General features: G+C 42.7%; 2 protein-coding genes across 9 annotated transcripts in view; both read left to right on the forward strand.

The window, feature by feature from the left end:
- The window catches only part of cdc16 (cell division cycle 16 homolog (S. cerevisiae)), a 35375-nt gene extending 35016 nt beyond the window's left edge, over window positions 1-359 (forward strand). For all 6 annotated transcript variants that reach the window (XM_036958517.1, XM_036958520.1, XM_036958518.1 and 3 more), the window contains one exon: window positions 1-359. This exon is cut by the window's left edge and continues 499 nt beyond it. The gene's annotated coding sequence lies outside the window, so the exon portion shown is untranslated.
- Window positions 360-3820: 3461 nt separating this feature from the next.
- The window catches only part of upf3a (UPF3A regulator of nonsense mediated mRNA decay), a 29659-nt gene continuing 7669 nt past the window's right edge, over window positions 3821-25810 (forward strand). For 2 of the 3 annotated variants that reach the window (XM_021578645.2, XM_021578642.2), the window contains exons 1-8: window positions 3822-4405; window positions 11456-11562; window positions 12266-12372; window positions 13716-13814; window positions 20642-20752; window positions 20850-20905; window positions 21010-21168; window positions 24385-24518. In XM_021578645.2, the coding sequence (XP_021434320.2) occupies window positions 4079-4405; window positions 11456-11562; window positions 12266-12372; window positions 13716-13814; window positions 20642-20752; window positions 20850-20905; window positions 21010-21168; window positions 24385-24518 (1100 nt within the window). In that variant the 5' untranslated portion in view covers window positions 3822-4078. Of the gene's footprint in view, window positions 4406-11455; window positions 11563-12265; window positions 12373-13715; window positions 13815-20641; window positions 20753-20849; window positions 20906-21009; window positions 21169-24384; window positions 24519-25810 lie in introns of all 3 variants that reach the window. The other variant, XM_021578643.2, reaches the window with a different exon arrangement.

Here is a 25810-nt window from a genome sequence, read left to right on the forward strand (position 1 = left end):
TTTTTTTGCGGCTGAATTAATATCGCTCCCAGTAATCCAGTCCTTTCAGATTCCCAAGGGCCCAGGGATGTGGGGTGAGTGATTGGTTTGGAATAGGGCCTCAGGTAGGTAGTTTGTTGAAGAAGTGGGGAAAGCAGAGACATTGTCCTCGGATGCTTGACTGAACGGAATTAATGCAGCCGCAACACCTTTTGAGCTCCAACTGACTGTGCCCCGTATCCCTGCCTCCTACCAGGAACATGTGGGATGCTTACCTGTGGATTTTTACTTTGAATAAACAAAACTGTCTGAATGCCAGAACATTTTGATGAAAATATTGTTGGTAATTCCTACAATAAACCATGCATTTCTTTTTATACTTATTTCTGTGATCATTGTAATCCTGGCAAGCTTTGTCTCTTGATAGTAATACTCGAAAGTGTTGAGAGGGAGATGATCTCATGTTATCAATTGTCCCTTGAGTTTAACTGTTAAATTCCTAAACAAAAATGCTTGTGTAATAACACTCAGGTATGTCAGTCATGAAAATACAAAGCATTGAGAGGTGAAGTTTGTCAACAGACCCCCAGTATTTTAATCTTCCCCTAGTGTTATTGATATGGTAATTATACAGTACATCGTGTCAACCTATTTGCGTTATCAATATTGTGTAATTATGCAACACCTACATGGCTACATCAATTTGATGGTAGAAACTCGATCTCATTTTAAGTCGACGCACTACACATTATGCACAGCCCCCTTGAACTTCCGTTTCATAAATAATGGTTGATGGGAGTTCCGCAGAGATGCACAAACAGAAGTTAGGACCGAGACAAATGCATAATGGAATCGAATAGAAACTAAATCAATGGTTCCTGTTCCAAGTAATGATCTTGGTCGATCAACCAAGTGGGCAGTCAGATTTCCATTCATTTCAAGCAGCCAAGCCCAATGATTGTCACAAAGCGTACCATGCCCTTATTTGGTCCCTACTTAACCACTTCCTCACCATCGTCGAAAGTAATGCTCAGTGTGTTTGTTTTACATCTCAAGAGCTGTCAGGATATAGTGCTCAAGTCTACTCACACAGCCATGTAATAGAGAAAAGCACGTTTTGGGGGTCTTTGTGACGCTGTCTTTTTGAAGAACCAAGGCAAAACGTCAAATACACACTTTAAAGGTCAGATGGAGGGGAGGAGTGATGTTTCATTTCTGATATTTCTCCTTGTGCTGCTTCAAATGAGGGCTGGTTACTATCGATCACCTTCCTGACAACTAAAGCAAGGATTCTAGCTGCGCCCCTGACAACCACCAGAGTTCCCACTCACCTACTCCACTTATCCCCCTCTCATACATACACACAACACTCACCCACTGCACTCTACTAGCCTCCCTCTCTCTCTTTCACCCTCTCTCCTCCCCCACTCAGTCTCTCAGCAGAACACGTGCAGTAGAGTGCTCCTTTCCTCATGGAGTATAGCAGCAGCAAGCAGAAGGGGTAGTGATGGGCTGCACTCCGTCTAAGTCCTCCATCACCTACACCCAGGACAGGGTGTGTCGGGACTTGGACACCTGCTCCACCTTTGTCCCCAGTCTCAAGAGTTCCGTGTCTACCCCGAAGAGACCCTCGCCTCAGCTCTGTGTGGAGACCAGCAGCGGCAAACAGACCTTCCTCAGTGGTGAGAGGATTGTCACTCAATGACTTTATCTGAAGGTTTGGGGAAATAAAGTATATATAATGGGGCACTATACTATAAGTAGCCACCAGTAACATGTTGATTCTTCTCATGGTATCTCAAAGTACTTACAGAGCATTGTAAGGGGATAATGTAGCCTATTTTGTATTGCAGCATTGTTAATTGTAATTTAGTGGTGGCTTAAAATATATAGTGTTCAGGCTTGGGCTGATGTGTTAAGGTATTAGTAGCTCAAATAAAGTCCAGTTAAAAGGCTCGGACAGATGAATGTCAATTAATTGCCAGTGCAGACACCTGTGAGTGGTCACTTTGCTATAGTCATTACTGTTCATCTCCTCTATGCAGTTCCGTACCGTGACAGCCATGGGCGATCTTTAAGCCAGCCTTCTAGCCCGGACGCGTGGAGCACTTTCACCACTGCAACCACCGCCAGCCCGCTCTGCCTGCCACACTCTATCCTCAAGCCAAGCTGCAGCGAGAGAGACAGCGACTCTGACGGGGATGAGACTCCCACATGCGGCTAGAGGTGACGGACAATCTGCGGAGACAGATTTGCGTCTATACTATAGGACTCTGCAAGCAAAATGAAGTGCGTGGTTGGCGCACTGAGGTCCAGATCTCAAGAAAAGTAGTTTCTGAAGAACTTTGAGAATGTTGATTTCCCTTATGAATGTCACTGACGTTATCCTTCATTGCCAAGAATGTCCCGGGAAAGGACACAGCATTTCTTAAAACACTTTATTAAAGGCCCCATGTAGCCGTTTTTACTTCAATATCAAATAATTTCTGGGTAACAATTAAGTCCCTTACTGAGTTTGAAAACTATCAAAATGGTCTAAAAGAAACAAATAGCTTCTTAGCAAGAGCAATGTATCAAGCAATAATTTTACTAGGACTGTCTGTGAGAGGGAAACCTGAAAACGATCTGTTATTGGCAAATAGGTTTGGAACTCTCTTATTGGTCTATTAACTAATTTTACTGCCTGGTGAGGTCAGACCGTAAACTACTGGGAGGTCAAAGCTCCATCCCCAACCTGGACTCGAGTAAATGTAATATGATATGTTTCGTATTGTAATTATGTCTTTATATCCATCCATTTCATATGATATGTTACGAATTACAATGTGTTGTGTCTAATGTTAGCTAGGTGGATAATGATAACGTTAGCTAGGTGGCTAATGTTAGCTAGGTTAGGGGAAGGGTTAGCTAACATGCTAAATAGTTGGAAAATAGCTAAAAAGTAGTAAGTATTTGCTAATTAGCTAAAAGTGTTCCGTGATGAGATTTGACCACGCAACATTTGGGTTGTTAGACGTTTGTGTTATACACTCACCCAGACCAACGACCCTACTTTCGTGTTTGCCTTAAGTAACCGGTTTTATGTTACATTTGGTATGGTTACATATCATACTAATTTGTGTGTCCCGGATTTACATTTTACTATGTTAGGTCTAGTCTATGAAACCAGGCTGCCAACCCACCAAAACAGGCTGAACATTTCAGATGGTATTTTCAAATAGCTCGTACACTAGAATGGCCTTATCATCAATTTTCACAATTGTTGTATTTATTTTATTTCACCTTTATTTAACCAGGTAGGCAACTTGAGAACAAGTTCTCATTTACAATTGCGACCTGGCCAAGATAAAGCAAAGCAGTTTGACACATACAACAACAGAGTTACACATGGAGTAAATCAATACAGTAGAAAAATAAGTAATAATACAATGTGAACAAATGAGGTGAGATAAGGGAGGTAAAGTAATTTTTTTTTTTTAAAAGGCCATGGTGGCAAAGTAAATACAATATAGCAAGTAAAACACTGGAATGGTTGATTTGCAGTGGAAGAATGTGCAAGGTAAAGAGAAATAATGGGGAGCAAAATAAATTAAATACAGTAGGGAAATAGGTAGTTGTTTGGGCTAAATTATAGGTGGGCTATGGTGCAGTAATCTATGAGCTGCTCTGACAGTTGGTGCTTAAAGCTAGTGAGGGAGATAAGTGTTAACTTTGGATTGAGGATGTTTAATGTGAGTCTGGAAGGAGAGTTTACAGTCTAACCAGACACCTAGGTATTTGTAGTTGTCCATATATTCTAAGTCAGAACCGTCCAGAGTAGTGATGTTGGATGGGCCGGCAGGTGCAGGCAGTGATCGGTTTCAACCTCATAGTTTGGAGATCTACATAAAACACAGGTGATCACGTTTAACTTCTGTTGTGACGGTTTTATAAGGCTCGATACACTACTCTCTCACTAATCAGCACACCACCGACCAGCCAATCAAAATATTATACGCCTATTCGCAGCTCAGACCTGTAGACTGTTTAATGATAAACTATTGTAGCAGAATTAATTGAACCAAATCATTTTTATTTTGGGACAGGTCGTCCTTATTATATGAACAAGGTGTTTTCCAATAGGCCTTTTTTTTCATGCAAAACATACGTAAATAATTTGCGTGAATGGTGTGTGATTACCGAGAAGATAGCGCACCGCATAAACACAGCAGCACCAGCTCTAGCAGAGCTCTTCAGCTTGGAACTCTCGCGAGGGGAAAATGACTTCCACAGGAGAGGGAGAAATATGAGGTCTGAAACGGACCAAATGACCGGGGGCAGGGAGGAAAGTGTCGTCGAAATACAATTCAGAGATATTCCGAGGGGACAGGACGCCGTCTCCGTCAACTCAAAGCAGAAAGAAGAGAAGAAGGAGGTCTTTACTAAGGTAGGCAGAGCACTGATGGTGGGTTTGTTATTGCTATCGATCGCAGAAATGAGGAGCAAGATAATCAGCACCACAGACAGCGAACGCGAGAAGGATGCGTAGCCATGCAACGATCTGCATTGACAGGCGCATTCAATATACTGTATGTCAACAACAGATCTGATGTATGCATGTTTGTGCACAGCAATATAGCTGTAATTTGCCAAAATACTGTCGTAGGTGTATGCATGTAAAGCTATTTACTGTAGCTTATGCTATGTTGATAAAAAGGCAAAAGTATTCTGCACCGGTGCCCAAAGATTCAATTCAATGACCAGCGCCTGGAAACAAGCGCACACTTGTGTTTTGTTGACTGTATTTGGGGCTACCTGTCAAAGGCAACGGAAGTTGATTATTACTAGATATGAACATGTCGTCCTTATGTCGTAAAACAACCTCCGAAACGCAGTGTAGAATTCAGTAATACAAATGGCCCAACTGCCGGCAGATGGCGATATTGAGTCGTACCTTAACGTCCAAATGCATTGTATATTGCCGGCAATACATTAGTATTCCTCGTCGACCTGTTTGTGCCTACAACATTCTCCATTCAGGCTGCATAGACTTCGATTTTGTCCTTAACTTTATTTAATGTCGAGAAGACGGGAAAATGTGTACTTTTCCGGAGGTGGCTAACTTTAGAAAATGGCTATTTCACTGGCTCCACCCCTAACCGGGGGTCCGGGGTCCCCCTCCTATGAAAAAAAATATATTTGTTTTAAAGCTCATTTCCTGCAATTGTATATATTGTCACATGGCTTAGGCCCATGACCAGGTTGGAATAAATAAATACAAGTCACAGGTCAGGTGTGTTTGGGATTCTTTTACATTTGAGCTACTTTGAATTACTTTGAGATTATTTGGGCATGGGATTTAGAGTTTTCTAACTGGGTGACATTGAATTACAGTTTTTTTGGTTAGAACATGCTAATATTAATGGTTGGTGGCAGTGGCTAACCATAGGATGGATTGCAGTCTCTCCTTTCCATATGAAACCAACATGTAAATAATGACTTAATTTGGGTGAACTTTCCCTCTAAAATAGGGCCGTAGAAAATACTGCCTAGAGGTAAAGTGCATTCTGACCCCTTGACTTTACACATTTTGTTATGTTAAAGCCTTAAAAATAACATACCTTATTTACATAAGTATTCCTTTGCAATAAGACTCAATTGAGATCAGGTGCATCCTGTTTCCATTGATCATCCTTGATGTTTCTACAACTTGATTGGAGTCAACCTGTGGTAAATTCAGTTGATTGGACATGATTTGGAAAGGCACACACCCGTCTTTATAAGGTCCCACAGTTGACAGTGCATGTCAGAGCAAAAACAAAGCCATGAGGTCGAAGAAATTGTCCATAGAGCTCCGAGACAGGATTGTGTTGAGGCACAGATGTGGGGAAGGGTCCCAAAACATTTCTGCATCATTGAAGGTTCCCAAGAACACAGTGGCCTCGCATCATTCTTAAATGGAAGAAGTTTGGAACCACCAAGACTCTCATTAGAGCTGCCACCAGTCCAAACTGAGCAATCGGGGGAGAAGGACCTTGGTCAGGGAGGTGACACAGGATTCGGTGGTCACTCTGACAGAGGACATGGGAGAACCTTCCAGAAAGACCACCATCTCTGCAGCACTCTGCCAATCAGGCCTTATAGTAGAGTGGCCAGACGGAAGCCACTCCTCAGTAAAAGGCAGAACAGCCCATTTGGAGTTTGCCAAAAGGCACCTAAAGGTCTCTCAGACCATGAGAAACGAGATTCTCTCAGCGGCAGGGACTGGGAGACTAGTCATGATCGAGGGAAAGTTGAGCAGAACAAAGTACAGAGAGATCCTTGCCTCCCACTCCTTATCAATAAAATGCATCGTAATGCATGTGTAACTGACTGTACAGAAGGGCCGCAAATCTTTTACACAGACTTTTACACATTTCTCCAAAATTACACTTTTCTGTGTAGCAGGTACTCCGCCTGCCCTGAAATAGCTAGTCATAACAAGCTCACACAGTTCTCATCACCTCAGTCACACATTTAATTAACAGAGAATGGGTCAAATTGTGTTCAGTCGGTAAATACATTTTTAATTGCACAGACGGAGACCCCTGACAATTATGTCAGACCCGACCCAGATCCGAGACAAAACTAAGCATTTTGGATCCGGACCGGCTCGGGTCCCTGGGTTGGATCTCGGAATGTCAGATCTGGTGGACCCATCAAGACACAAAGTCGAAATTGGCTATATCGTAAAAATTCCAGAAAAAATTGCTTTTTGGTTTTTGGCTGGGTTTTTGGCTGGGTTTTTGGCTGGGTTGTCACATGTCCTACTGATTTCAGTATAATTCTAGCAACCTAATCATTCCCAAACTTCTGTTAGATCAAATAAGCCACTCGTAGCAAATAACCCATGACATTTTTTTGTTAACTAAATTCAACACTTTCTCCTTCACCTCCATACAAATATTCCTTGCTTGGTGAGTGAAAAAAAAGAATGAACGGCACCTGCTGGAGAAGACAAATTTTGGGTCCAGGTATCCCACTCGCTTGGCATATTCCTCTCTGACACAGCACTGTATCGCTTTAGTAGAAACCAAGACTGTTCTGAGGGCAGGTCTGCCAGTTTTGACTAGCAGAAATTACTTTTCATAGCAGGTGAGGAGAATTTACATGGCAAGCTAGTGGAATTAGGTTAAGATTAGGAAAAAGGTTCGAATTAGCTAAAATGCTACGCTTTCTTTGACACGACTCAAACAGGTGGTGAAGGTAGGCAACATTACCACCTCTCCCTGCTTCCATCACTCAGACGTGGAACACTAGTCACTTTAATGTTTACGTACTGCTGTACTCATCTCATATACTATATTCTATTCTACTGTATTTTAGTCAATGCCACTCCAATATTTCTCCTAATATAGATATATTTCTTAATTCCATTCTTTTACTTTTAGATGTGTATATTGTTATGAATTGTTAGATACTACTGCACTGTTAGAGGTAGGAACACAAGCATTTCGATACACCTGCAATAACATCTGCTAAATATGTGTATGTGACCAATACAATTTTATTTTATTTTGATTATAGGAGCATTACAACAACTGTAAGACTGGCCAATAGTTTCTGCCCCAGATCATCAGGCTGCTGAAAAGCCACCACTAGACTACCACTAGGCTACCTACCGCCCCCTCCATTGGCATTTACCCTGCCCCCACAATGGACAAACAAAAGTTTGGACACACCTACTCATTTACTATTTTCTACATTGTAGAATAATAGTGAAGACATCAAAACTATGAAATAACACACATAGAATCATGTAATAAACAAAAAAGTGTTAAACAAATTAAAATAGTCACCCTTTGCCTTGATGACAGCTTTGCACACTTGGCTTTCTCTCAACTAGCTTCATGAGGTAGTCACCTGGAATGCATTTCAATTAACAGTTGTGCCTTGTTAAAAGTTCATTTGTGGAATTTCTTTCCTTCTTAATGCGTTTGAGCCAATCAGTTGTTGTGGTAAAAGACCAAGTCCATTTGATGACAAGAACAGCTCAAATAAGCAAAGAGAAACGTCAGTCCATCATTACTTTACGACATGGTCAGGAACTGAAATGTCGTAAAGAACTGAAAGTTTCTTTAAGTGCATTCGCAAAAACCATCAAGCGCTATGATGAAACTGGTTCTCATGAGGACCACCACAGGAAAGGAAGACCCAGAGCTACCTCTGCTGCAGAGGATAAGTTCAATAGAGTTACCAGCCTCAGATTGCAGCCCACATGATTGCTTCGCAGAGTTCAAGTAACAGACACATCGCAACATCAACTGTTCAGAGGAGACTGCGTGAATCAGTTCTTCATGGTCAATTTGCTGCAAAGAAACCATTACTAAAGGACACCAATAATAAGAAGAGACTTGCTTGGGCCAAGAAACACGAGCAATGGACATTTAGACCGGTGGAAATCAGAGTTCAAATTTGAGATTTTTGGTTCCAATCCCCGTGTCTTTGTGAGACACAGAGTAGGTGAACGGATGATCTCTGCATGTGTGGTTCCCACCGTGAAGTATGGGGGAGGAGGTGTGGGGGTGCTTTGCTGGTGACACTGATTTATTTCAAATTCAAGGCACACTTAACCAGCATGGCTACCACAGCCTTCTGCAGCAGTACACCATCCCATCTGGTTTGTGCTTAGTTGGACTATCTTTTGTTTTTCATCAGGATAATGACCCAACACACCTCCAGGCTGTGTAAGGGCTATTTGACCAAGGAGGAGAGTGGAGTACTGCATCAGATGACCTGGCGTCCACAATCACCCGACCTCAACCCAATTGAGATGGTTTGGGATGAGTTGGATGCTGAGTGAAGGGAAAGCAGCCAACAAGTGCTCAGAATATGTGGGAACTACTTCAAGACTGTTGAATCTTTCCTCATGAAGCTGGTTGAGAGAATGCCAAGAATGTGCAAAGCTGTCATCAAGGCAAAGGAGGACTACTTTGAAGAATCTCAAATATTTGCTTAACACTTTTGGTTACTACATGATTCCATATGTGTTATTTCATAGTTGTGATGTCTTCATTATTATTCTACAATGTAGTAATTAGTGAAAATCAAGAAAAACCCTTGAATGAGTAGGTTTGTCCAAACTTTTGACTGGTACTGTATGTATTTACCAATATTTATATTTTAAATCATTGTTTCATTCACTTCTCTTTTGGGCCTGTGCTGTTGGAGCTCGTAGTTTACGAATAGCACTGTACACTGCAAATACATCTAATCTAATATACAAATATCTAGCTACAACCAGGTCTGCCCTGAGTACAGTCGTGGCCAAAAGTTTTGAGAATGACACAAATATTAATTATCATAAAGTCTGCTGCCTCAGTTTGTATGATGGCAATTTGCATATATAACTATTCTGCCTTATTATTATTATTCGACCATGTTGGTCATTTATGAACATTTGAACATCTTGACCATGTTTTGTTATAATCTCCACCCGGCACAGCCAGAAGAGGACTGGCCACCCCACATAGCCTGGTTCCTCTCTAGGTTTCTTCCTAGGTTTTGGCCTTTCTAGGGAGTTTTTCCTAGCCACCGTGCTTCTACACCTGCATTGCTTGCTGTTTGGGGTTTTAGGCTGGGTTTCTGTACAGCACTTTGAGATATCAGCTGATGTACGAAGGGCTATATAAATAAATTTGATTTGATTTGATATACTCCAATGTTATGAAGACTGATCAGATGAATTGCAATTAATTGCAAAGCCCCTCTTTGACATGCAAATTAACTGAATCCCCAAAAACATTTCCACTGTATTTCAGCCCTGCCACAAAAGGACCAGCTGACATCATGTCAGTGATTCTCTCGTTAACACAGGTGTGAGTGTTGACGAGGACAAGGCTGGAGGTCACTCTGTCATGCTGACTGAGTTCGAATAATAGACTGGAAGCTTCAAAAGGAGGGTGGTGTTTGGAATCATTGTTCTTCCTCTGTCAATCATGGTTACCTGTAAGGAAACACGTGCCGTCATCATTGCTTTGCACAAATATAGCTTCAAAGGCAAAGATATTGCTGCCAGTAAGATTGCACCTAAATCAACTATTTATTGGATCATCAAGGGGCACCACCAGTACAGAGCTTGCTCAGGAATGGCAGCAGGCAGGTGTGATTGCATCTACACGCACAGTGAGGCAAAGACTTTTGGAGGATGGCCTGGTGTCAATAAGGGCAGCAAAGAAGCCACTTCTCTCCATGAAAAACATCAGGGACAGACTGATATTCTGCAAAAGGTAGAGCGATTGGACTGCTGAGGACGATTGGACTGCTGAAGTCATTTTCTCTGAATCCCCTTTCCGATTGTTTGGTGCATCCGGAAAATAGCTTATCCTGGAGAAGACAAGGTGAGCTCTACCATCAGTCCTGTGTCATGCCAACAGTAACGCATCATGTGACCATTCATGTGTGGGGTTGCTTCTCAGCCAAGGGAGTGGGCACTCACAATTTTGCCTAAGAACACAGCCATGAATAAAGAATGGTACCTACACACAGTTTGGTGACAAAACAATGTATTTTCCAGCATGATGGAGCACCTTGCCATAAGGAAAAAGTGATAACTAAGTGGCTTGGGGAACAAAAACATCGATATTTTGGATCCATGGCCAGGAAACTCCCCAGACCTTAATCCCATTGAGAACTTGTAGTCAATCCTCAAGAGGCGAGTGGACAAACAAAACCCCACAAATTCTAAGCATTGATTATGCAAGAATGGGCTGCCATCATCACCAGAAGTTAATTGACAGCATGCCAGGGCAGATTGCAGAGGTCTTGAAAAAGAAGGGGTCAACACTGCAAATATTGACTCTTTGCATCAACTTCATGGAATTTTCAAAAGCCTTTGACACTTATGAAATGCTTGTAATTATACTTCAGTATTCCATAGCAACACAAATATTTAAAGACACTGAGGCAGTGAAACAGCAAACTTTGTGGAAATTAATATTTGTGTCATTCTCAAAACTTTTGGCCACGACCGTACAGTCTTGATTTACATTTATGTGACGCTGCTAACGCAGCGGGCTTAAAAGAAACAGAACCCCTGTTCTGATAGTTTTAACCTGATTGGCTGATTGTGATACACAATATCCAGGATTAGTATTTAGCCTCTATCATGGTGGTGGAAAATGGTGTGTCATAAGGAAAGTGTACATATTTTCCCCGTTTTTTTTCTGGGTTATCGCCATTAAGTTGAGGAAATCAAAGCCTATGCAGCCTAAATGTATACATATTTTTTTTAGGTACGAACGATCCAATAGGGATACAAATGTATTACCGACCTGCATACAATGCATTTGGATGGTAAGATGACTAAACTCAATATTGCTGTCTGCCGGCCTTTGGGCTATGATAAAGAAGACATTCCAACTTTGCTCATGACCTTGAATGTCTTTGTCTTGGCAATTGTTGTGTAATTTCAACCCACTATTCTGTGTTTGTGCATTTATGTCCTTCTCGGTTCCAGGTAGTAATAAGGCGACTTCCACCCAACCTGTCCAAGGACCAGCTGGAAGAACAGCTCAGTCCTCTTCCATCCTATGACTACTTTGAGTTTTTCCCTGCTGATCAAAGGTGAATATTTAGAACATTTAATGCAATGACACCATGTGTTGGGACAGAGTGCCTACCAGGGGCAGATTGGGACCCCACACCGGCCCATTTCTTTCTTCGAGGCCTCTGCATAGAGGGTGTTCTTTAATGGAAGCCTCTCCAACAAAATCCAGGTAGAATCAGGAAATCCCCAGGGCAGCTGTCTAGGCCCCTTACTTTTTTTGAGTAGCTTTGAGTAGCTGCTGCCTTGGCAATGGGGAGCCATAATAAATATAAAATACACCTGCCCATTTTTGTCCCCCCTTGAGGCCCGTCATTAACTGGCTAATTATCAAAAAACCCAAGTTAGACGGGCCCACTACGCTAAAATGGACTAGCCCATCTGGCATTTGCCCGAAATGCCAGATTGGCAGCACAGATCAGTGTTTTTCTCAGATTCATGCTGCATTGTGATATTGACATTCCCAACCTATCAAACAATTGACTTCACCTAACCTCTGCTGTTGAAACCTATTCAGCTTGAGTGGATAAATTCAAAATTATCTGGCCAAAACAAAGAAAGGATGCTAGCACAGCCATCTAATTATTAGGCTACCACCTAAAAGCAGGGACTGGAGAAGAGAATGTCATCATCATGCCTATGGAGTCACCCTATTATGCCCACACTCTAGATAGGCTCCTCTCGTGGAATGAGTTTCTAAGATAACCTGCTCATTTCCCGCAGCCTCTATCCACACCTGTTCTCCAGAGTTTACATTAACTTCAGAAACCCCGAAGACATCCTGCTCTTCAGAGACCGCTTTGATGGCTATGTTTTCATTGATAACAAAGGTACCTTTTTCACATAGACCTACAATATAAACGTCATGGGGCAGTTTCCCAGACACACCAGTCTAGTCTTGGACTAAAATGAATTTTTGATGGAGATTCTCTATTGGGCTTGCTTTTTAGTACAGGACTAGGCTTAATATGTGTCCTGGAAACCTCTCCTAAATATTCCTTATTACCAATGTGTTAGTGCTTAGCAGTTAGTGTTTACACAATGTTAGAATGTTTTTCAGCACATGAAAGTAGGTGGTGGTATAGTGCTATATATACACTGAACAAAAATATAAACGCTGCATGCAACAATTTCAACAGCTTCCAGTGTATTCAAATTGCATTCAAATTGTGCATTCAAATTGCCATTGATAAAATTGTGTTCATTGTTCATAGCTTATGCCTGCCCATACCATAACCCCACCGCTACCATGGGGCACTCTGTTCACAACATTGACATCAGCAAACCACTCGTCCACAGGACGCCATCTGCCCGGTACAGTTGAAACCATGATATATCCGTGAAGAGCACATATCTCCAGTGTGCTAGTGGCCATCGTAGGTGAGCATTTGCCCACTGAAGTTGGTAATGACGCCGAACTGCAGTCAGGTCAAGACCCTGGTAACGAGCATTCAGAGGAGCTTCCCTTAGACGGTTTCTGACAGTTTGTCAAGAAATTCTTTGGTTGTGCAAACCCACAGTTTCATCAGCTGTCTGGGTGGCTGGTGACGTTTATAGTAGAGAAATTAACATTCAATTCCCTGGCAACAGCTCTGGTGGATATTTCTTCAATCAGCATATCAATTTCACGCTCCATCAAAACTTGAGACGTGTGACAAAACTGCACATTTTATTGTCTCAAGCACAAGGTGCACCTGTGTAATGATCATGCTGTTTAATCAGCTTCTTGATATGCCACACCTGTCAGGTGGATGGATTATCTTGGCAAAGGAGAAATGCTCACAAACAGAGATGTAAACACATTTTTGTAAAACATTTGAGAGAAATAAGCTTTTTGTCTATGGAATATTTTATTTCAGCTCATAAAACATGGGACACTTTGCATGTTGCGTTGATATTTTTGTTCAGTATATAATTCAATAAATATGTTAGGCTATGTGTTTTAGCATCCCCAACGGTCAGTGTTCAGTGTTTTGTTGTGATGCTCCATGGGATTTTGTTTATGGTGACAAACAATGATGGCTCTCTCTCTCTCTCTGTAGGTGTGTGTGCTCTAATCTTTCATAAGACAAGAGGGTTATCCTTGTACAGCCACAGGTGCCATGGTAATGGTTTGATCTGTGTGTCAGGTGTTGTCTAATGATTATCTGTCTCTATGTCAATATTTGCTCAGGCCAGGAGTACCCAGCTGTGGTAGAGTTTGCCCCCTTTCAGAAAGTCTCCAAGAAGAAGCTCAAAAAGAAAGATTCCAAAGCTGGAAGCATTGAAGAAGGTAGGTGCTGGACTTGTCTCTAATCCGAAACTATCCAGACATACAGCTTGGATACCTGATTGTTTCTGCATTCATTGTCAAAAGACGTTGGGACAGACAGACAGAGACTGGCACCCAAGCTTCCTTTTAAATGTATAGTATGTGTTTTCAGACCCCTCATTGTACTTCATGCATTGATTCAGCATCTGCTGAATAACACAAATATAAAATATAGGTTGTGGATATGGATACAGAGTTTTCGTCCACGCCCCACCCATCCGGAAATCTCTTTCTCAAACCTAAGGATCAAGATCACGTTCTGCGCATGTGATATTTTACGCACAAATTCGTTTTTCTAACATAGCTGCTGCTCTCACACTCCTCCTTCCTTTACGTTTTTCTCTTTACTCACCTTCTGAACCTGTGACATGGTGAGGTTGGAATCCGGTGCAGAGAAGAGACCAGATGAGGAATCAGTGGTTAAGGACAAACAATACCTTCCTGAGAAAGAGTAACAGAAGGATCACAGTAACACTGGGAAACCAACAAACACTAAGTCTCGAAAACTCACTCAGGAGACAAACACACATGGAACACAATTCAAGCTTCAGCAAAGAACAACAGAAAACACACCTCTTTTAACAGGGAAATCATAACGAGTAAATGGGACACACCTGAGTGTCGTTAATGTCTCTAGGACAGTTTCTGCCACCCTCTGGTGACAAGTGGAACCATGACAGTACCCCCCTTCTAGAAGCGGCCCCAGCTGCGGAGCCAGGGCGACCACCAGGCAGTTGGTTGAAGTCCGGAACGAGTCTCGGATCCAGGATGTCTCGGGCAGGCACCCACGCCGCTTCTCGGGGCCGTAGCCCTCCCAATCCACCAGGTACTGCAGGGTGCCTCGGATCCGATGAGCCTCAAACAGACACCGGACAGTGTAGACCGGGCTACCATCGATAAGTCGAGGGGGCGGAGGGGCAGGTGTGGGGGAAGAGAAGGGACTGTTCCTTCCAGCTTGAGATGGGAGACATGGAAGGATGGACAGACCCTCATAGACCTGGGAAGCTGGGGACGATAGGTGACCGGGTTGAAGCGACTCAGGATCTTGAATGGTCCTATGTAGCGTAGAGCGAGCTTCCATGGGTGCACCCTGAAGGGAAGATCATGGGTGGACAACCACACTCGTTGACCCGAACGGAGGAGCCGAAGAGGCCTTTGGTGCCGGTTTTCCTGGTGTTGGTGTTGGGCAGATGAGCTAGGAAGATCGCACTCTGATCCAGGTGCGGCGACATCGTCAAATGAATGCCTCGCCTGATGGAACCCCGCTCCGGGCTCTTGTTCACCTAAACCGTCACAAATGACGACAGTCCAGCTCGGTACTGTGTTGTGAGCATACTCCGCCCAGACGAGGAACTTGCTCCAGTTGCTGGCCTGGGTGAAGACGAAACAGTGGAGGAACTTCTCCAGCTCCTGGTTGGCCCACTCGGTTTGCCCATTTGACTGTGGGTGGAACTCCGAGGAGAGACTCACCAACGCCCCCAACAGGGAGCAGAAGGCTTTCCAATACCATCCGACGAACTGTTCCAGAAGGGTCTTGGAGAAGATCAGGATGTCATCGAGGTAAACAAAGAAGAACCGATTAAACATATCCCTATGAGTGTCATTAACCAATGCTTGGTAGTCTGCCGGTGAGTTTGATAATCCGAATGGCATGACTAAATACTCATAGTGGCCACTAGGGGTAATAAAGACAGTTTTCCATTCATCTCCCTCTCTGATTCTCACCAGAATGTAAGTGTTGCGATGTCCAGTTTGGTGAAGAATTGGGTGTTGAGGAGCCAATAAAACCTGCCTTCCAGCAACTCCCGGATGTAATTGTCCATGACTGCAGCTTCAGGGATTGAGAGGGAGTAAAGACGGCCCCAGGGAGGGGTGGAGCTGGGTAGGCGTTCTACGGCGCAGTCGTATGGACGATGAGGAGGGAGGGTGGTGACTTGCCTCTTACTGAAGGCCTTCTGGAGGTTGAAGTATTCGGGAGGGAGAGCAGAGTAATCTTGGTCTTCACTGGATGCAGGGGGACGTGGTGAGGCTCTGGTGGGACAGTTCTTACCCCAATCTAGTATGTGTCCCGTGGAACAGGAGAGTAGTGGGTTATGTAGCACTAGCCAGGGGTACCCTAGGAGGGCTTGAATCTGCAGAGGGATGGGACATTTCACGAAGGGGATTGGTAATTCTCTGGCGAAGTCTTGATTAATGCAATTATCTGCGGCCCGGAGTCCACGAAGGCTTGAATCTGGTGCTGACGGTTGTCCCAGTGGAGGGTTGCAGGTAGTGACAGACTGTGGCTGGGTAGCCGGGAGGTAACTGCACAGCTCGTCAGGGTCTCCCTTGTACTGGCGAGCCCTGGTATTTCCCGTCTGCTCTGGGTATGTAGCACACCTTCCTCTGCAACACTGGTTGACAAACTTTTTATAGACCCTTACCCCTTCAAACACTCAACCTCCAGCTACGTACTCCCTCTAGCATCAGGGTCAGCGCACTCTCAAATGTTGTTTTTTTGCCATCATCGTAAGCCTGCACACTATACAATACATTTATTAAACATAAAAATTAGTGTGAGTTTTTGTCACAACCCGGCTCGTGAGAAGTGACAAAGAGCTCTTATTTGACCAGGGCACAAATAATAATAATAAAAAATTTTGCTCTTTATTTAGCCATCTTACATATAAAACCATTTTGTTCATTCAAAATTGTGAATAACTCAACACATTTTCACAAAAACAAGAAAAGCATTCAAATAAAATAATTTACCTTTGAAGAACTTTGGATGTTTTCAATGAGGAGACTCTCAGTTAGATAGCAAATGTTCAGTTTTTCCAAAAATATTATTTGTGTAGGAGAAATCGCTCCGTTTTGTTCATCACGTTTGGCTAAGAAAACCCCCAGAAAATTCAGTCATTACAACGCCAAACTTTTTTCCAAATTAGCTCCATAATATCGACAGAAACATGGCAAACGTTGTTTAGAATCAATCCTCAAGGTGTTTTTCACATATCTATTTGATAATCTATCAGTGGTGGCAGTTGGCTTCTCATCAGAAGCAAACGGAAAAATACTGCAGCTGGAGATTACGCAATAATTGCAACGGATGACACCAAGCGACCACCTGGTAGATGTAGTCTCTTATGGTCAATCTTCCAATGATATGCCTACAAATACGTCACAATGCTGTAGACACCTTGGGGAAAACGTAAGCTGACTCCTAGCTCCTTCACAGCCATATAAGGAGTCATTGGCATGAGGCAGTTTAAAAAAATGTGGCACTTCCTGATTGGATTTGTATCTGGGTTTCGCCTATAACATCAGTTCTGTGGCACTCACAGACAATATCTTTGCAGTTTTGGAAACGTCAGAGTGTTTCCTTTCCAAAGCTGTCAATTATATGCATAGTCGAGCATCTTTTCGTGACAAAATATCTTGTTTAAAACGGGAACGTTTTTCATCCAAAAATTAAAATAGCGCCCCCTATATCCAAGAAGTTAACCACTGATTCCCCGTCTGGTCTCTTCTCTGCACCTGGGTCCAACCTCACCATGTCACAGCAAGCTTCAGCCAATAACATGGACCCAGCAGAGATCACCCAGATCAAGAATGTTGTAACCCACCAAGGAGCACTGCTGGGGAGGCAGCAAGAACAACTCTTCCAGATATCAGAAACCCTCCGGGCACTTACCGGCTCCCTCCAACCACAGTCCAACCCCAACACAGGAGGAGCCAATGCCCAAGTCTCATCACACAGGGCTACAGGTGTCTCCATAGTTCCTTCAGAAACACTGCACTGGGAACCCAAGATCCCAGCCCCCTGAGCGATATGATGGCCACCCAGGAGGACACAAGGGATTCCTCACCTTACATAATCTCTCTACTCTCGGGCAAGGCCCTGACGTGGGAACAGCAGCCACCATTCTGCAGGTCCATATTAGCCTTCACTGCGAAGAGTCATCGACCACCCAGTCAGTGGACAAGAAGCGGCCAGCCGACTGTTCAACATCCGTCAAGGGTTCAGACCAGTGGCTGACTTCGCCATTGAGTTCCGCATCCTCGCCACCGAGAGTGGGTGGAATACGGAGGCGCTGGTACCGCTTTCCACCAGGGGGGTTGTCTAACGCCGTCAGAGGGTAAATGGGCAAGACAAAAGAGTTAAGTGCCTTTGAACAGGGTATGGTAGTAGGCTGGGTGGGTAAGGTGTTCTTAATGCTTTGTACATTCAGTGTATGCTGCTGTATAGTGGCAAGAGTAAATAGCTGCATGTATCTTAGCAGCTAAAAGGAGCATGAATTCGCTAGACTGCCTGTTTGTATCAAGCTTACGTTTGTAACACTGACAACAAAGTTTGTACGAACATGTCAAGAATTTATGCCTATTCTGTGTAAAACATGTAAATAGCTACATGTAGCCTACTTCCCCCCTGCAAAAGGAACATGACATCAAGCTTATGCTTACTGGGGCATGTAATGCAAAGTTGGAATTTTATTTTATTTTTGTAGTTTGTTGGAAATTGCGCTTATGCTTAATAGCCAGGGTTGGGTAGGTTACTTTCTATATGTAATCAGTTACAAGTTACCTGTCCAAAACTGTCATCAGTAACCTAACTTTTAGATTACCCAAACTCAGTAACGTAATCAGATTACATTCAGTTACTTTTAGATTACTTTCCCATCAAGAGGCAGAAGAAGACAAAAATGTATGTTACCAATTGAACAACAACATTGCAGAATAAATAAATGTTAAAGTTTTCAAAGCTGGCTGTATATGGATGTTAAATTGTACTTTATGGGTTGGTTGTGTCGGCTTCTTCGAACCCATCGCTTTCTACTACAGATAATAATACGATTAAATGAGATATTTACATTAAAAACCAAAGTCTACCAGAATTCCAGTCATTTCAACTAAGGACTTATTAACCAGCCGTGCTCTGTTGTTTATGATTTTGTTGTCATGGAGGACTGATTGGGCTCATTGATTCGAGTTGAAAAATAAATGCTGCGCTCATGGAATGGCAGGTTTGAGCACTACTGAAAGTGCTATTTACATGTGAAAAAGGAATGCCATATGCGGCATTTGCTATAGGCCTATTGTTTACCTATTTGTTGGTGGTGAAACGTTGATATTTTGATAATATGCAGCTGTTTAAAGGCCGAATCAATATATGAAACAATAACCAAATGGGGTGCCCCGCCTCTGTTTTGGTGAAAAGCTGAGGGATGGGTGTGGAGAAATGTAACCATACCTCATGATATCAAAATTATTGTTTTAACCTTGTTATGAGGCTATACAGTGTTTGTTTACATTTACCATGTTTTACAAACACTGGATAAGCTTATATGTTGGGTTCTCGTGGAGTGTGACAGTTGAACTAAGCTCATGAGGCATTTCTACGTTCTATTCTTCAAGAATCAATGGATGTGTATGTGTAATATATATAATTTTTAAATCCAAAAATGGATGTAGCAACTACAGATTGCCCCTGTAAGTCTATTACAAGTGTGCGAGTTTGAGCATGTGTCCATTAGGCCTATGGATTTTTTTATTTTATCAGCATGAATTAGATTGAGCAATAAAAGCCCCACTTTTATTCCATAGGCTGGGATCCGCACTATGCAGCTGTTGCAAGAGTGCATTTTTCACTGGCTGTCCTCTAGTTTAAAAAACAATGATTGATAGGCAGGGTAAAGTTCTTGAATTCAACCATTATTGGGTTCAAATACACATTTAGATTTGGGAACAGCCATCCAGAACAACCACAATCTGTAAGGTGCAAATAGCTAAATGAGAGAGCAGCAGTGTGATTCACATCAATGCCCTATGTAGATATCAATAATAAGTGATATCCGTATCGCCGTAGACTACACTACTACTGTCATCCTTACCTCCAAGCGTTTATTCAAGTTGGATAATCTTTGGATGCCAACAGCAGTCGCACCATTGGAAGACATAGCTTGAACTGTAGTCTACAAAAGCACATTCCTGCTCTTTTCCAGCGATCCATCAAACTCATTTGGTGTGTCATCAAAGTGGTCTCTGACTTGTGGTCAAACTTGCTCAGGTGGAACAAACTTGAACTTGCGTCTTTTTTCAATGCTGATTTGAATGTCATTGAGAAAACAGAGAAGTGTCAAATATGTTTTTTTTTCTCGCAAACATCCTTTCTGAATTTAAAAGTAATCCTCAAAGTAAATCAAATAAGAGTTTGTTCTTAAGTTCTTAACTGACTTGCCAAGTTAAATAAAGGTTAAATTAATAATTGTTTTTTAAAATATAGTTTTTCAAAAGTGTGTGTAATCTGATTACTATCTTTTTGCTGGTAATGTAACAGATTACTGTTAGTTTTTTGTAATCCCTTACATGTAACAGATTACATGTAATCCTTTACTCCTCAACCTTGTTAATAGCCTACTGAGGGAATGCAATAGTTCAAACAGTTTTTTTACAATATGATCAAGGAGCGGGGAGCGGCAGCGCAGCACTGAGCACAGTGGAGTTGGCACTCAGCTATGTAAAAATGCGCAGAAATATCTGTATTTTTATCTTGGGCAAATTGGGATACAGTGAAGGATAACCGTAACATACTTTTCTATACTTTTCTATTTTGTGAATAGAGATACGCAGCTATTATGTCAATCACCATTAGCGTGGCCCCACCCAATAACGTTACCGCCTGTCATCTTGAGCTTTTAAACTCAATCTTTACCCACATTTTTCTTTACCACTACATCCTTTTGTAACAAAGTGACTGATTTGACATCCTCCCTCTTCTTGACTCATCCTTACCCTTCTCCCCCTTGCAGACCCAGAGTACCGGCGGTTTCTGGAGAACTACTCCTGTGATGAGGAGAAGTCCATGGCTAACCCCGAAACCCTGCTGGGAGAGATAGAGGCCAAGACAAAGAAACTCATAGGTATTGGATCAGTCAGTCAGTCAGTCTGTCTGTCTATCAACCAATAAGTCAGGCAATCAATCAATCTGACTTTACATTATATCTGATTGAATTTCAGCCAAAAGAACAACACCTCTTCTGGAGTACATCAAGAATAAGAAACTTGAGAAGCACGTAAGAGTAATGTAACAGTGAGAAATAATGCATTACTGTTGCCCTTTGTGGACTCCTATCCAGATGTAGATCAACTCTCAAAATAAGATGTAATTTCTCTGTAGAGGATAAGAGAGGAGAAGAGAGAGGAGCGTCGACGCAGGGAGCTGGAGAAGAAACGGCAGAGGGAGGAGGAGAAGAGGAAACGGAGGGAGGAGGAGAGACGCAAACGCAAGGAGGCAGATAAACAGAAGAAACTATCGGAGAAGGAGATCAAGATCAAGGTGGTCACTGGTTTTGTTGACACAAAGTTAAAACCAAAGAACATTTGTGACCGACCCATTCGATTCTGTCTTATGTACTAACATTTTATATTGTGTTTTTTACATTGGATAAAAGTAGAGACACAGAGCTAGAAAATGATATATCATACACTACAGTTGAGGAACAATGGTTAACGTAATTCTGCTATGAAAGTTGATAAACTTGTAACCTCCCTTTTGAGAAAATGGCCCTTGAATGTTTTGGTACACCTAGTGGAGAGCTCAACTTTGTCTACACCCATTTAGCATCGTTCACACCCTCTAACCTTTAGCCCCACCCATCACTTTAAGGATTCACATGTGAGGCCATATACTAAACAACTAAAGATTTCAAGACTGAAGGTTGGTTTATCCTACCGGGTGTGTCGTAAATTTAATCTGGGGTGCCAGAGTGTGCTCAGAGTGCGCTCTGGGTATTCGTAAACTAAGAGCATTGCCAGATTGTCCGTTCATATATTCAGAGCTTTTCACTCTAACTCTAGCAGAGCTGGTTAGGCTTTTTTATGTTATCCGGAGAGTTAGTTACTGCAACTGTGCTGTTGGCAACAATTTAAATAAGGTTTTTTTTGCCAACATTTGCTGACACCGGCCATATTCAACAGGTGTTGAGTGTTCACAAATCGTCAGTTATTCTGCGCTCTGGCACACTCAGACGTGAGTGTTCTGAAATCGGAGTAGATAGCCAGAGCGAATTTACCAGCTGCGTCTATCGAGTGGCGTAGTGGTCTAAGGCAATTGGATACCATGAAATTGGGGAGAAAAGGGTATATAGAAAAATATATATATACACTGCTCAAAAAAATAAAGGGAACACTAAAATAACACATCGTAGATCTGAATGAATGAAATATTCTTATTAAATACTTTTTTCTTTACATAGTTGAATGTGCTGACAACAAAATCACACAAAAATTATCAATGGAAATCAAATTTATCAACCCATGGAGGTCTGGATTTGGAGTCACACTCAAAATTAAAGTGGAAAACCACACTACAGGCTGATCCAACTTTGATGTAATGTCCTTAAAACAGGTTAAAATGAGGCTCAGTAGTGTGTGTGGCCTCCACGTGCCTGTATGACCTCCCTACAATGCCTGGGCATGCTCCTGATGAGGTGGCGGATGGTCTCCTGAGGGATCTCCTCCCAGACCTGGACTAAAGCATCCGCCAACTCCTGGACAGTCTGTGGTGCAACGTGGCGTTGGTGGATGGAGCGAGACATGATGTCCCAGATGTGCTCAATTGGATTCAGGTCTGGGGAACGGGCAGGCCAGTCCATAGCATCAATGCCTTCCTCTTGCAGGAACTGCTGACACACTCCAGCCACATGAGGTCTAGCATTGTCTTGCATTAGGAGGAACCCAGGGCCAACCGCACCAGCATATGGTCTCACAAGGGGTCTGAGGATCTCATCTCGGTACCTAATGGCAGTCAGGCTACCTCTGGCGAGCACATGGAGGCCTGTGCGGCCCCCCAAAGAAATGCAACCCCACACCATGACTGACCCACCGCCAAACCGGTCATGCTGGAGGATGTTGCAGGCAGCAGAACGTTCTCCACGGCGTCTCCAGACTGTCGCGTCTGTCACATGTGCTCAGTGTGAACCTGCTTTCATCTGTGAAGAGCACAGGGCGCTAGTGGCGTATTTGCCAATCTTGGTGTTCTCTCAAATGCCAAACATCCTGCACGGTGTTGGGCTGTAAGCACAACCCCCACCTGTGGACGTCGGGCCCTCATAGCACCCTCATGGAGTCTGTTTCTGACCGTTTGAGCAGATACATGCACATTTGTGGCATGCTGGAGGTCATTTTGCAGGGCTCTGGCAGTGCTCCTCCTGCTCCTCCTTGCACAAAGGCTGAGCTAGCGGTCCTGCTGCTGGGTTGTTGCCCTCCTACGGGCTCCTCCACGTCTCCTGATGTACTGGCCTGTATCCTGGTAGCGCCTCCATGCTCTGGACACTACGCTGACAGACACAGCAAACATTCTTGCCACAGCTCGCATTGATGTGCCATCCTGGATGAGCTGCACTACCTGAGCCACTTGTGTGGGTTGTAGACTCCGTCTCATGCTACCACTAGTGTGAAAGCACCGCCAGCATTCAAAAGTGACCAAATCATCAGCCAGGAAGCATAGGAACTGAGAAGTGGTCTGTGGTGATCACCTGCAGAACCACTCCTTTATTGGGGCTGTCTTGCTAATTACCTATAATTTCCACCTGTTGTGTCTTCCATTTGCACAACAGCATGTGAAATTTATTGTCAATCAGTGTTGCTTCCTAAGTGGACAGTTTGATTTCACAGAAGTGTGATTGACTTGGAGTTACATTGTGTTGTTTAAGTGTTCCCTTTATTTTTTTGAGCAGTGTACAAAAAAAAATATATATTTTAATAAATTGTTTGAAGATGTAATCCGGAGAAAGGTGTTTTATACAACAGCCTTCTCAGTGTTCTCTTTTTGACTCAGTCTGCATATTTGCAAACAAACGCCAGAATTTCCTCATCTCCTTAGCTATCATACTCTAATTCCACTGATTTCAAAACTCGGTCCTTCAGAAAGTGGAGAGCAACATTTATGTAGTTATATTATGTGATATCTTTCAAAAAAGACATCTTAGAAAGGAATATTTACCCATACTGACCAGCTCATGTTATAGACAGAAGCGTGCTACATGGCAGACCAATCTGAACTCCTCTCTTGGCATGTCCAACACACTCATTATCTCAGCCAATCATGGCTAGCTGGAAGGTTGCCAACTTTTTCTGTGGCTAAACCGACTTGGCTCGTGATTTAACAATTTTATTTGTATTTACAGATGGCATGCATGTTTTTTATTAAGGCATATGAAAGTCCACATGTTCCAGAAGGCATTTCTGCCAAAAAAAACACATTTAGATCAAAATAAAAAAATATATGTTCAAATGGGTCTCTAGTGGCGCACGACATCCACCTAGTTTTCAGGAACGTGTCCCGTTTTGAGTGGTATATGCACATTCACCAAATGAAAGCTTTTAGGAAGCTCTTTGTGAGCTGGATTTTGTTAGTCGTAACTATTAGTCAGATAGACAGTAATTTCGGTACCCAGAGTTAAGGCTGTGACCAGATTTTATAGTTAGTGACTGTTTTGTTAATAACTGTTGGTAGTTGTTGGGTACTAAGTGTGTTTTGGGCTTGCCTCAGCTCCTGAAGAAGAGTGACTGGGACGATGATGTGGACTCTGACAGGCTCAAGGACAAAGGAGACAGTGGGGACACAGAGAGGGCCAAGTGGGACAAACCCAGTGGACACATGAAGTCAAAGGAAATCAAGGACCCGTAAGGAGCTTTTAATGCACTATTCATGATATTTTTGTTTTATATCAGTCTCTGATGCTTTGTTTTTCTCAGTTATGAGAAACCCAAATTGAAGTTAGCTAGTGGTAAAGGACGAGATTTCTTCTATACTGTGAGTTTTCTATCCTTATCACAGTGGATGCCACATTTGGCTTTGACCAACCTGGAGCCTTTACAGCTTTGTGACAAAACCAATGTTTCTAGCCAAGGCCTGGTCATAAGCTGATACCACACCCCTCCAGTGTCATATCTAGGACTGTTGCAGTGTTCTTATTAACGCCACACTGGCAGTCATGAGTCATGACCGCAGTAAAATTATACAGTGACTGTTGAGTCACGGTAATCTCCCTTTATGCACTCAGGTCATGTGTTGGTAGTACCCTAACGAACATTAGGTGGCTAATGGCCTGGTACTCAGGGGTCTATTGTCCCTTTAAACACTCTGACATCAATGCAAATGAAATTGAAAATCACATAACACTTATCATCAAAACAATGTCATGCTTTCAAAACTCACCCCACTGTGATGATACATTTGAAGAAAGAAGTTCAACAGCAGGTTGAAACTGAGTGAAAAACATGGTCGGTCATTGCGGATGTTGTTTCAAAGCCTAACAAAGCCTAAAGGTGTTGCGGATGTTGTTTCAAAGCCTAAAGGTGATGATTAATTCAAAACAACCACATGCGTATTAGAGCTTATTCATATGCATAAGAGGCCAAGCTCGGGGAAAAAACCCTGAATGAAAATAATGATTGTGCTTTTATACAATACATAGCCTACTGCATATTACGCATGGCAGAAGAACATACAACTAAACTGATTTAATGTGTCTTTGGTACATAATTAGCCTTTAGGCCTACTCCAAAATTAAACACATTGTATTATTATGCAAACTGGATGGTCTGGGTTACCTCATGCTACACTCCAAAATGTATATCCAGGAGTCTAGGAGAGAATGTATACCCCTAGGCGATGTTGTTGGTTCATTGATTGTGCAGGGGGTCATACAGTTGTGGTAAATTTGTATATGATTTTGAATAGCCTAGTAATAGGGATTTTTTTTTTTTTCATAATTAATAGGCTGACATATTAACGTTACCTTTTAGCTACAAAATATCTCACCACCAGTCGTTTCCATCTGCTCCTCTCGTTTATTCCTTTCTCAAGCGTGCAGAGGGGATGACAACAGTTCAGTGAAATATGTGTTGTTGTGAAAACATGTTACTATCATTGTTACCGACAGATTTCATTTGGTTTCCCAAATGAAGCATTG

The sequence above is a fragment of the Oncorhynchus mykiss genome, chromosome 22 (genome assembly GCF_013265735.2).
Source record: "Oncorhynchus mykiss isolate Arlee chromosome 22, USDA_OmykA_1.1, whole genome shotgun sequence".
NCBI classification, from domain to species: Eukaryota; Metazoa; Chordata; class Actinopteri; order Salmoniformes; family Salmonidae; genus Oncorhynchus; species Oncorhynchus mykiss.